This window comes from Chiloscyllium punctatum, chromosome 10 (assembly GCF_047496795.1).
Source record: "Chiloscyllium punctatum isolate Juve2018m chromosome 10, sChiPun1.3, whole genome shotgun sequence".
NCBI classification, from domain to species: Eukaryota; Metazoa; Chordata; class Chondrichthyes; order Orectolobiformes; family Hemiscylliidae; genus Chiloscyllium; species Chiloscyllium punctatum.
This window is the reverse complement of record NC_092748.1, coordinates 69,190,826-69,204,441: the sequence shown is the minus strand read 5'-3', so window position 1 is coordinate 69,204,441 and position 13,616 is coordinate 69,190,826. Positions and strand designations below refer to the sequence as shown.

Below are 13,616 nucleotides of genomic sequence, written 5' to 3'. Positions count from 1 at the left end.
GACTACCAAGTTTTAAATAGACAAAAAATTATTCACAAGATTACACAATGAAACACAAAGAACAGATTAAAAAATCTCTGTAGAACTCAATCTATCCAAACTAGACTTAATTATGCTGTTCCGAATATACACAACAGTCCCAATAAGCAACCCCGTCCCTTAAAAACCAGTATAAAAATGGAACAGATGCTTACAGACTAAAGTTAGAAAGGTAAAGAGAAAGTATTTGTTTCCACATAGCTCACCGTTGAACTCTCAACTAGTTTTGGACTGAACTGCTAGAGAGCTGACCACTCCCTTTTCATTATACAGAAAACTCCTAAAACATGACCACTTTGGCCTAAAGTCTCATCTGTTTACATATAAACAAAAAGGCCTCTCAATACCTTATAATCTCTGTATCAAACCAGTCTGATCGGAGACGGCCTGGTTTACTACCCCTCTGAAAAATATCAGAGGCAGAGTATCCTTGAGAAAAGGAACAGCTTTTAGTAAAAAGAAACCAGCTTTGGGACAATTTATCTATTAAGATGCCTTTAACTGCAGCAGTACAATGATCATTGCCATTGCGGTCCGTGGTGCAGCATTGAAGTGCAGAAGCATCCTGTAAGTGGAATAGAGATGTGCCATGTGGGTTCTTAGAGGTCAGCAACTTTTGGATGCCAGTTCCCATGGTTGTGGATTGGAGCATGTACTGAAATGTTGGTGCCAAGTTTGCAACAAAGAGGCTGTTTGAAAAAGTCTGAAAAAATGAAGTTGTGAGGTACCTACTTTATTTTCCACGTCAAGTTCTTGATGTCTAGCGTGTTTGATACATTTGGTAAGATATGATGCTAAATATTAATGACAAGCATTTAACAAGTAATTTTTCTCTAATTGGTAACTCACCCCTCCCTACTGAGATACTCAATATGTAATTTGCCAAAAGCATCAAAGATGGAGTGAGATGCTCCTGACGTTAAGAATGGCCTCACTGGACTTTACACCTGATTCTGCCACAAATCTTGCTAGTATCCACATTGCATTGACCACTAAGATTCCATCCATTCTTCTGTGCAAAAGGCCATTAGCCATCCCCACTATCATGAGAGCCAGGAATGGCTGCATCTGATTTTCATCTAGCACTCATAAAGTTTGATGTATTTGTATACAATTAGATTTTCTCTTCAAAGAATGTGAATACAAGTACATTCAGGTTTTTGTTTGGGACTGGTATATTTGGTGCTGGTGGTCTGTGAATCATGTTCAGCCAATCACTTGTTCTGTAAAGCATCCTTTAAAAAGTATTCTAATGCCTTTTCTTTCTTCTTGGAAGTGCTATTGTATATTTCCAATGTACAATTCATGATATTCCATAGAGTAGCTAAGGATGTATATGTAACATAGAGTCATAGAGGCATGCAGTATGGAAACAGGCCCTTTGACCCAACTCTTCCCCACTAACACCTCATCTTTTGTGAGTAAACAATAACTTGTTAACCCAACATACATCTATTAAGCTCTTTTCTCATTTTATATTTTCATTCATTCAGGGATTGAGGGCTTCATTAGCTATGCCAACATTTATTGCTGATCCCTACTTGCCCTTGAGAAAGTGATTGTGAGTTGCCTCTTTAAATCACTGCAGAACATTTTATGCAGTTAAATACACAAATCTATTCCCAGGATCTCCAGGATTTTAACAAGGTTACAACGAAGGATTGGCAATATATTTCCAAGTGAAGATGGTGATCAGACCGGAACTTACAGGTGATAACATGTTTCATGTATTTCCGCCCTTGTCTTTTGGATGATAGAGGTTGTGGTTTTGGCTGCTGTGTAGGTAGTTTAGGAGAACTTCTGCAGTGCATCTCATAGAACTGCTGTGCCTGAATGTCAGCGGTGCAGAAAGTGAATGTTTGTGGACGTCTTGCCAATCAAGAGAGCTGCGTTGTCTTGGATGGTGTCAAGCTTTGTGAGTGTCTTTGGAGCTGCACTCATCTACATAAGTGAGTATTCTATCACATTCCAGACTTGTGCCCTGTAAATGTTGGACAGGCTTTGGAAAGTCAGGAGGTGAGTAACTCATTTGATTTATAGCCTCTGACTTGCTGTTTTTGCCACAGTATTTATATGGCTAATCCAGTTAAGTGTTTGATCAATGGCTGTTGATTGTGGGGGATTCAGTGATGGTAATGCCATGTAATGTCAAGTAATGGTGGTTAGATTCTCTCTTGTTGGAGATGGTCATTGCCTGGCGTTTGTATGGTGCAAATGTTACTTGCTACTTGTCAGCCCAAGCCTGAATATTGTCCAGATTTTGTTCCATTTGGACATGGTCTGTTTCAGTATCTGGATAATTGCTAATAGTGCTGAACATGGTGCAATCAGCAGTGAACATTTCCATATCTGATCTTAATATGGGAAAGTATTTGATGAAGCAGGTGATGTTAGTTGATATTGGAACAGTACCCTGAGGAACTCTAAATGTTCTTGTGGCACAGTGGTACTGTCCTTACTTCTGGACCAGGAGGCCTGTGTTCAAGTTCTACCTGCTTCAGAGGTGTATTACAACATCACTGTTAGGTAAATATCTCCCCTGAAGAACGCCTGCAGAGATATTTTGTAGCGATAGGCAATCACAACCCACAACCATCACATTCTCCCTGTGCTTAGTTATGAGTCTGACCAATGGAAACTTTACTCCTGCTTCACAATCTCTCTAATTTTGCTTGGTTCTCCTACATTCCCATTTTTCTGGATGATGTGCTTACAACTGGGAACCTATAAAGAACACTTGGAGAGCTTGGACATAGTGATTAAACATTTCTCTTAGGCAGGCGTACACCTGAGAAGGGAAAACTGTGTGTTCCAGGCAATCCAAGTGATCTACCTAGGTTCCAGAGTCAACAAGGCTGGGTAACACCTGTCGGAAGAAAGAATGAGGGCAATCAAAGGTGCCTCAGCTCCCATGTCTGTGTCAGAGCTTAAGTCTTTCCTTGAGTTCGTGAATTGCTACAGAAAATTCATATGTAACCTGGCCTTCATCTTGGCGCCCTTATACCTGCTATTGAAAAAAGATTAGCCTTCGAAATGGTCACATAGCCAAGAAGTTGCCTTAAGGGAAGTGTTGATATCATAATAAAGTACAGTACCTTCATTCACAATTCTGACATTTGATTGAAAATCCCGCGGGGCTTACTGGGGTTCAGAAGAGTGAATCAGAAAAGTAAACTAAAGAGGAAAAAGCTGGGGAGAGTGTACCGCAACAGCATTCTTGTGAAGCAGTCTGGGAACAGTGTCCTGCCATCAGCATCACAGTGAAGCACTCTGAGAAGACTGAGAGATTGGAATTCTCAAGGGTTTCCCAGGAGAATAGTTTAAGCTGGCATGTAGAAAGTCTTACAAGAGAGGGAGTACTATTGATGTAATTTTAGGGATCAAAGCCAAGCAAGAGGTAAATGTGACATTGAAGGGGCATTTCACTGAAAGTAACCACAGTTCAATAATATTTAAAATAATTATGGATAGGGACAAAGATTAATGGAAAGAACAAAGGTTCTGAATGGGGGAAGGCCAATTTTAATAAGATAAGACAGGTCTGGTTAAAGTGGACTGGAAACAGCTACTGGAAATCCATTTCTGTGGAAGACATTCAAAAGGAAAATATTAAGAGAGCACGGGCCAATGTGTTTCTGTAAAGGTGAAGGGTGAGACCAACAAGAGCAGAGAACCTTGTCAGGGGATGTACAGGATTGGATTGAACAAAAGGAATGATTCTAACAGATTCTGAAGGCTCAAAACTGCGGACATCCTGGAGGAGTATTGAAAGTGCATGGAATTGCTTAAAAAAGGGAAATTAAGAATATGAAATGAGGACATGAAATAACACTGGTGTTAACATTAAGGAAAATTCAAAGGTGCTTTCTAACCATTTTAAAAGAAAGAGAATATCCAGAGAAACCATCCCATTAGGAATTAAAGTGGTGATGTGTGTAGAGTCAGAAAATGGGGGTAATGTTTTCTATGAATACTTTGCATCTGTATTCACAGAAGACAAGGATGATGTAGTTCTAGATATCAGGGAGTAGAAATGTGATATACTTGAATAAATTAGAATTGAGAGGGATGAGGTATTAATGACTTTAGCCAGCTTGAAAGTGGATAAATTGCAAGGCCCTTGACATGACAGACTGGTTAAGAAGATAAGAGCCCATGGGATCCAGGGCAATTTGGTAAATTGGATTCAAAATTGACGTAGTGGCAGGAAGAAGAGGGTAATAATTGAAGGATGTTTTTGTGATTGGAAGCCTGTGGTATACTACAGGGTTCAATCCTCTCTTACTGTTTGTTCTGTGTTTTAATGATCTGGACATGAATGTAGGAGATCTGATGAGTAAGTTTACAGACAACTTGAAAATTAGTGGTGTAAATAGTGAGGAGGAAAACCTTTTTCAACATGACAATCTATATACATATGGGCTGTGAGCTGAACATAACAATAGTAAATGGAATATAATCCGGAAAAGAATGAGCTGATGAATTTTGTGAGGGCTAACAAGGTAAGGCAGCATGGAGGTTATGATGCAGCTGTATATAATGTTAGTTAAGCCACAGCCAGAGCTGTGTACGCAGTTCTGGTCCCTGCACGATCAGAGGGATGTCACTGCAGTAGATACGGTACAAAAGAGACTCACCAGGATGGTTTCTGGGCTGCAGCAATTCAGCAATGAAGAGGGTTTAAGTTTTCCTTCCAGTAGAGAAGGCTGAGGGGGGAATCTGATTGAGGTGTACAAAGTTCTGAGGGGCATCGACAGAGTAGAAAAGGTGAAATTATTCCCCTTAGTAGATGGGTCAATAATCAGGAACAATTTTAAGTTAAGGAGCAGGAAGTTTAGAGGGGATTTGAGAAAATATTTTTCACCCAGAGGGTTATGGATATCTGTAACTGACTGTCTGAAAGGATGGCCATAGCAGGAACCCTCAAGGCATTTAAGAACTTGGATACCTGAAAATCCATATCTATGACTCTATGACACCAGGCTAATGGCCAAGTGCTGGAAAATTGGATTTAAATAGATGAATATTTAATAGCATGTGAGCCTTCCATGCTGTAGAAACTTTGACTCTGTGAAATGCCACAAATCACATTGTAGCTTTAAGTACACTTGTGGAACTGGAGAGGAACACTATTGTGATTTAGGTAAACAAGATAAATTAGAGATTCAAAGGGTTTTTTCAAAATGAAAGATACGGTCATGTTCTTCAAATGATGCAGCTGAATCCTATGTTAAAAAAAATCAAGCTACTTTTGCTGGAGAAGGGAATAGTTTTCTGTCCAGAATTTACAATGAATGGTCCAAGTGTTAATGAACAGGATAACGAGAGAGAATATTTTGTTTCCATTCTACAAAGTGCTATTGGAGTGTGACTTGTTTTCTGGAACAATGGTCGTAGCGTTTGTTATGAAATTACACATGTATAGAGTTGGCTTACTCCGACTTGGCTGGGGTACAAGTCATAGCTTTGCCTTTAGTCTCAGAAAGCCTGAATGAAGTTAAAGAGGTGGAACAATTACTGAACACATTCCAAGAATTTTTCTATCATATGTGATGACCAGAGCAATGACTAAACAAAGTCAAAGGTCAAAGTAAGACTACAAGTTGTAGCTGTACTTTTCTTGAAGGATGGCAATTAATTCAAAAGACGTGTTACATGTTTTTGTGAAGCAAGTTAACAGCTGTCTTTGAAGCTGAGGCTGAAGGAATTCCACATTTTAATATAATGAAACCAGGGTTCTAATGGCATCCTCAGAGACCTGCAGACAAGGAATAGATGAGTGTTCATCAGTCAGTGGTAGCACCCAAGTATCATGCTGTTTCAAGTAGAACATGAAATTCCTCTGGACAAGTATGAATATGGAGCACTAGAACATTAATACTTGACATAATACTTGGCCAAGATTTCATAAAGATGTAGTGCAGTGTTATAATACACACCATGTTTATCAGGTAGTGGGAAAACCTCAACATGTTATCAAACTGGCATCTTTAACACCCACAATAGTCTTTGGAGAACCATTTCGGTGAGGTTTGTCGGCTGCATAGGCCTGTTCCCGAAAACAAAATCAGGACACCAGTATATCCTTAGAGTTATGCACAGCAGCTGTTCCTTAAAGACCATTACACCTAATGTAGTGATTGAAAACTTAACTCAGTTTTTATTTGCTTGGGCAACCAATTGAAATATAGTCAGGTCAAAGTTCAAAACTTGTGTCGAAAATTTGTCAGGACGTCATCAGCAGTCCCGTGTAGTTCCTTGGGACCTTTACCTATGCATCCAAGCCCAGCAGTTTTTATCATTTATCTAGCCATGGCACTATGTAGGCCACAGAAATTGATGCGTAATGTATGTACCTATAGGTCTGGACCAGGAGTAAATTTGAGAGGCTGCTGAACAGCCTTCAAACAAAGAATTTGCAGCAAAAGGCCGCTCAGGATACAAAGGAAGGACAGGAGGCCCATAGTCTTTCATCCTCAATAGGGAGAAAGAGTGGAGATCAGCGTCAAAAAGTGTGGTGCTGGAAAAGCACAGCTGGTCAGCCAGCATCCAAAGAGCAGGAGATTTGAAGTTTCGAGCATACGCTCTTCATCCAGAATGGGGCAGGTGGGGCAAGGTGGCTGAAAGATAAATGGGAGGGGGATAGGGGCTGGGGGAAGGTAGCTAGGCACGCAATAGATCGAGGAAGGTAGAGGTGATGGTGATAGGTTGGAGCAGAGGGTGGAGTGGATAGGTGGGAAGGAAGATGGACAAGTAGGACAGTTCAAGAGTGCGGTGCGGAACTGGAGGGTTGGATCTGGGGAAAGGTGGGGGGAGGGGAGATGAGGAAACCAGTGATATCGAAGTTAATCCAATGTGATTGGAGGGTCTCAATGTGAAAGATGAGGCATTCTTCCTCCAGTCATCTGGTAGCTAGAATTCAGTGCATCTCCTCCACTTCCCGCACCTCCATTCTTGAACCCCACCCCTCCAACCGTAACAAGGACAGAACCGTATGGTCCTCACCTTCCACCCTACCAACCTTCGGATACAACACATCATCCTTCACCATTTCCACCACCTGCGTACAGACCCCACCACCAGAGATGTATTTCCCTCCCCAATCCTATCTGTGTTCCGCAGAGACCATTTCCTCCGCGACTCCTTTGTTAGGTCCACGTTCGCCACCAACCCACCTTCCACTCCCAGCATCTTCCTTTGCCACCACAAGAAGTGTAAAACCTGAGCCCACACCACCCCCTCACCTCTGTCCAAGGCCCCAAAGGATCCTTCCACATCTGACAGAGATTTTCCTGGACATCCACACATGTCATCTACTGTGTCCATTGCTCTCGGTGTGGTCTCCTCTACTTTGGGGAAACGGGACGCCCACATGCGGAATGTTACAGAGAACATCTCTGGGACACACGCACTAAACAGCCCCACTGCCCTGTAGCCAAACACGTCAACTCCCCCTCCCACTCTGCAAGGACACGCAAGTTCTGAGCTTCCTCCACTGCCAAATTCTAGCCACCCAAAACCTGGAGGAAGAAGGCCTAATCTTCTACCTTGAGGCCTTCCAACCACACCAGTTTCACCTCCCCTCCACCTACCTTATCCCAGATCCAATCCTCCAACTCGGCACCACCCTCTTGAACTGTCCTACCTGTCCATCTTCCTTCCCATCTTTCCGTGCACAATCTGCTCCAACCTAGCATCACCACCCCCACCTTCATTGACCTATCCCAACCCCAGCTACCTTTTCACCAGCCCCACCCCCTCTCCCATTTATCTCTCAGTCCCCTTGGGATCCCCCCACATTCCTGATGAAGAGTCTGTCTCGAAACTTCAACTCTCCTCTTTCTCAGCTGCTGCCTGGCCAGCTGTGCTTTTCCAGTGCCACACTTTTTGACTTTCATCTTCAATGGTATATCCTCCAGTTAAGTGTGGCAAACAAGCATTGCTGAATAAGGATGCCTGGGGACGCTGCGATACAACTGAATCATGTGCTGGAGCATTCCAGGTATACGGCACTGAAGGCTGGTGAGGCTATCAATTCACAGTGCTTTGAGACCATCATATCATAGTGTGACTGACGAACTTCATTAATCAGAATAGCTTCCATTCCATTCAGTCAATGTCCAACTCATTTGTAATCATTGCAACTACCTCTTAGATGTTTCTGACAGGCATCGTGGAAACTCGCATGATGCCTAAATCCAGGATAACTCTCAAGCTCCTGCTTCATTCCAAGGGCCAGGTGCCTTACAAGGATGGCTTCTGGGAAACAAACAACTGTCCAACCATGGCTTACGACTCTGTCTGACAACTCCCTACTGAGGCCAAGCGTAGATCCACTGCGGCACATTATTCTGTCAGAGCCATCAAGGGCTAAATGATGAGCCTCCTCAATGAGGCTCCCATACTTGGATAGCTCTGTGGTGTCCCTTGCAGTATGCTGCAGAGAGAGTGTGCCACATAATCCTTTCCTGCTGTCCCCTGGACTCATGGAGTTGAGCAAAAACCAGAAGTGATGGACAATGAGTAGCTGTGAGAGCAGCAGCAGTCTTCCAAGCAAGAAACAGATCAGGAGGAGCTCCATTGTCAGGTACAGCAGCTTCAGGTGCAACAAGCCAGATAGATTTAATCAACACCCACTTCTAATGGAATTGAGTTGGTTGAAGTCATTGCCAAAAATATGTTTATGTTAAGCAGGCAAGCAGCCCGTGTTTATTCCCAAATATAAAAGGCAGCTTTTTGGTTTGTTCAGTCTTCAGGTTTCTTTTTGTGAAACAAACTATTGTGAGGCTTCATAACATCTGATGCTTTAACATTGATACATGCCAAGATTTTATGCTATGATGTGTTGTAGGGAAAGAGTGCCACTTCCTCAGTTAGTGTTCTCAGATTGTGTGGAAGTGTAGCCTGTCTAGCTTTACTCATGTAGCTGCAGCTAAAATGACAATCACACAGGTAATGATGTAATGTGAAAATATATTTACAAATTGGAGATTCTATTTTTCAATATTCATTCATTGGATGAAGGAGTCGCTGGCTAGGCCAGCATCTATTGCACATCGCTATGGTCTGGAGTCACATGTAGGCCAGACCAGATAAGGTGTAGTTTCTTTCCCTGGCAGATCTTAGACAACCAGTTTTTCCTGACAATTCGCTAGACTGGAGGATTTCAAGACTAGGGAGCATATTTTTAAGGTGAGAGGCAAAAGATTTTTTAAAAAATGAGGGGCAACATTTTTACACAGAGAGTGGTTTGTGTGTGGAATGAACTTCCACAGGAAGTGGTGGATGTGGGTGCAGTTACAACATTTAAGAGACATTTAGATAAGTACATGAACAAGAAATGCTTGGAGGGATATGTGCCAAGTGAAGGCAGGTGGGACGAGTTTAGTTTGGGATAATGGTTGGACATTCCATGCTGTATGATTCTGTGACTATGACACTATTCAGACAATTTTATCCTCTTTAATTCCAAATGATATAACTTCACAGTTACCTACATTAAAATAGATTTGCCATGGTCTCATTCAATAACATAATTGATTTGGGTGTAATGTTTTAAACTTAATGCTTCTACTTATCCTGTTTACTGTACCAGAGCATTGGGTATAGGAGTTGGGATGTGATGCTGTGACTGTAGAGTACATTGGTTAGGTTACTTTTGGAATACTGCATGCAATTCTGGTCTCACTGCTATAGGAAAGATATTGTGAAACTTGAAAGGGTTCAGAAAAGACATAGAAGAATGTTGCCAGGCTTGGAGGATTTGAGCTATAGCAAGAGGCTGAAGAGGTTGGGACTATTTTCTTTGGAGTGTCAGAAGCTGAGGGTTGACCTTATAGAGGTTTATAAAATCACGAGGGGAATGAATAGGGTGAATGGACAAGGTCTTTTCCAAGGGGTGGGGGAGTCCAAAACTAGAGGGCACAGGTTTAAGTTAAGAAGGGAAAGATTTAAACGGCACCTAAGGGGCAAACTTTACATGCAGGGGGTGGTGCATATATGGAATGAGCTGCCAGAGGAAATGGTGGAGACTGGTACAATTGAATTTAAATGGCATCTGGATGGGTATATGAATAAGAAGTGTTTTGAGGAATATGGGCCAAATCTGGCAAATGGAACTAGATTCATTTGGGATATCTGGTTGGCATGGACGAGTTGGACTCAATTACTCTATAACCACTTATTTTTGTGTCAATGAATTTATATATGTTACTTTTAGCTAATCATTTAACTTCTTTACTTGATTGAGTGAATAATTAAAGTACCAACACAGAATCTTGAAGAACAACACTGGACACAACCTGCCAATTAGAGTATTTGCCCCTTAGCCTTTCTCTGTATCTTGCACTCAGGTGATTTTCAAACTAGGTCAAAAATTTGCTTTCATGTTCAACTTTAGCTGACAATCTCTAATAACGGATTTTATCAAATGCCTTCTCTTACCCATCTCAATGATATTCATAGACATTCCCCAGTTCATAACTTTTGTCACCTCTTCAAAATTATTCAGTCAGTTTCAACAGGAATGACCTACTCTTTATAAATTCATGTTGACTCTCAGTGTTTAACTAAAATAATTCCAGGTGTTGAATCACTCCACCATTAATTATGGACGTTAAGACTGAAATTAGGAAGTATTTTTTTCATTTTTTTTAATATAACACGCACTGGCAAATCTGGAACTTTCTCATCTGAAAGTGGATATTGGTCAACGGAAATTTTCAACAGTGAGAATGATGGTTTAGCTAAGTCATGATGTCAAAAGATGAGGAATAAAATCCTGTAGATAGATTTGACATACATTTCAACAACCATCTAATTCAGTGGTGGAACAGACTACTGTGACTGACAGCCTGTTCTGGTTGTTCTATATCTCTGCTTGCTTAAGTCCAGGGAGTTAGTGCAGGCAGATCATCTCATTAACAATACAGAGTACTCAAAACTTCACGAGGTACCTGATCTTGTCCTGATATAAGTACTGAAGCAGCACTTAAGGTTTCCTTCACATTTGCTAGTTTTTGTTTTGATTACTCATCTCAATAGTTCAGTTTGAGCTTCATTCCTTATTGATTAGTCATCAATCTGGCCAGTAAAAATGTTCTGCATCTGAACGACTTAAATTGTTTTATTAGAAAATCAAATGGTTTGCATTAAATTTTAACCTCCAAAATACTTTATATATATCTTTATATATCTTATATTAAGTTTGCATCTTTGCACATTTTAAATACTCAGGCACTTAATGTGCTCTGATTACACACTGTCATCCTTAGATTGTTGTGATATTTATCATCCTTATTTAGTTTCTTTTAAGAATACCAGTTTAAGAAAGTTGTTCTTATTGGCATCTTTCATAGCGTACACAAAGCATTCTGTTTTTATTCCTTTTTGCTTTACTTGGTGCACCCTGTAGAGACATGGGAGCCTGAGGCAAAATGCCATTCATTCATTAGTGTGATCTCAATTTGCCTCCTCCCTCTACCCTGTGGTTTTTCAGACTCCTCCCAAAACTAAGGCCTACTGACTGATCTGCCAGTGACTCTCTCTGTGCAGCAGTGAGTTATGTGGTGCTCCCCCACAAACAGGCTGATTTGCAGATTTGCTGTTTGAGGTTTGCTTCCTGTGCAACATAATCTTACTCGTGTAACTGGACAGTGTGGCACCAAGGACTGTAAAGATGCTGCTGTCCATGCCACAGATGGGGTTTGGCCCTCGCTCTCGCTCTGTACAGCAAGCTAAAAAGGTAAATACAAAGCTTTTTGTGTCTGTTGTGCTCTTCGGTGAATTCATGATTGTATATTTTGATACTTGATCTATGATAGATGAAGGAGGTAGCTCTGTAAGCTGGGGATTTTTTTTTATTCAAGGAAATGACCGAGAAGGAAGTTGCAGGAGCTCATGGCACTCTCATCAAAGGAAGTCTTGTCATGTTCCCAGCAGCATAATTCTTAGAACAGTAACCAGACCAACATATTTTCACGACTCTTCTCTTTCAAAATTTACATTTATTTTATATTTTAAGTGTGTAACATGTGAGGTATTAGTTCTTATAAAATAAATAGAATTTAAAATGCAGTTAGAATACTGAATGATTTTTCCTTTGTGTTTAATGTATTTGATTCGTAGTTTTGAGAAGTCTTTTGTCGTATTATGTGATAATCATAGAAGGTTGTTGTTTGCTTTTAAGTAGGAAGATGGCTTATTTTAATCTTTTCATATTATGCATCGATAAAAGTTGTACGTAATTTCCAAAATAATGAAAGACTGCCTTTGCCTGACTAAGGCAGTGGCGGCATTGTTTTTATATTCAAAAGAACCTTCTAAAATTTGCTATGTGGTACATTTAACAGTCTTAATTTGGTTTCAGGCACTGTCAAAAGTAGGACAAAAAAGTATTCAGCCACTTGAGAGTAGTACTATTCAGTCCGTCCAAAAATGTTGAAAGCATTTAATTTTCAGAGTGCTAAAGCCCACAGTTTTTTTCTGCAATATGTAGTGAACCTTTTTCTAGATTTCACTTTCAATGGATTGCATATTTACATATTCAAACTGTTTTCCTTCTTTTATATTTCTATTATAACCAGATATCTTATTTGTGTACAGTACTTTAAACATTATTCTTAGGCAATAAATACAAATTTCCAAATGGCTATAAATGTTTTTAAACTTGTTTTGATTGACCCACATCCATAATATCTGAATGTAAAGTGCATATACCTGTTGCAGTGTTTGGGACAGAGTCAGTTCAGATTAATTTATTTTTAAAAATCTCTTTACAAATCAATTATGACATATATCTGCAAGTTAAATATGTATGCGGAATTACTTAACAGTCCTTATGTTACAAATAGTATGCAGAGATTATAAATGGCAAAAAAAGTGATCTGTTTCGAGCCATTCTAATTCCTTTCAACAGAAGACTGTTCTCACAGTAGGGAATACAATCATAGGTCAAACTGAGGTGACTTGGATATTCTGCAGTATCCAGATGTGCATTCATTTTGAACTGGATTCAAATGTGTCTGTTTCAAAAGAAACTATGTGATATTTGTGCTTAGTTTTTATGCCAAATGCTGGTCACTGGACTTTTTTTTAACAGTAATGGTTAACATTAGTGGTTGATTTACTTTGTGTTTCTTACCTCAATCTACCAGCTGGGTATTATCAGGCTCATGAATGTAATTTGTTGCAGTCTTTCATTATTCAGGAAGCCATTCCCCTGGACTAGCTGTGGAGTAGGCCAGTGGATCTAATTCACTGGAGTCTCATTACACAGGAAATGTCTCATGGATTAGCCTTGAGGTTTTATACTTGCATCCCTAGATTTAGACCCTTAACCAGGGTTTTATTAATGTTCTTTCCTGGAATTGCTGCTTTGTGTGTGAATTAACTTAACATTACTTGATAGGAAGTAACAGACTTTACTGAGCTATTGCACTGTTTACTATTTTATTAAAATATATAGAACATAGAACATTACAGCGCAGTACAGGCCCTTTGGCCCTCGATCTCGCGCCGACCTGTCATACCAATATGAAGCCCATCTAACCTACACTATTTCATGTACATTCATATGC

The 13,616-nt window shown here is 40.3% G+C and overlaps 1 protein-coding gene across 4 annotated transcripts in view; it reads left to right on the top strand.

The window, feature by feature from the left end:
* Positions 1–11,553: 11,553 nt before the first annotated feature.
* Positions 11,554–13,616, top strand: part of LOC140482264 (RNA-binding motif, single-stranded-interacting protein 1-like) — a 205,015-nt gene continuing 202,952 nt past the window's right edge. For 2 of the 4 annotated variants that reach the window (XM_072579445.1, XM_072579444.1), the window contains exon 1: positions 11,554–11,782. In XM_072579445.1, the coding sequence (XP_072435546.1) occupies positions 11,717–11,782 (66 nt within the window). In that variant the 5' untranslated portion in view covers positions 11,554–11,716. The remainder of the gene's footprint in view (positions 11,783–13,616) is intronic. The other 2 variants (XM_072579448.1, XM_072579447.1) reach the window with 1 other exon arrangement.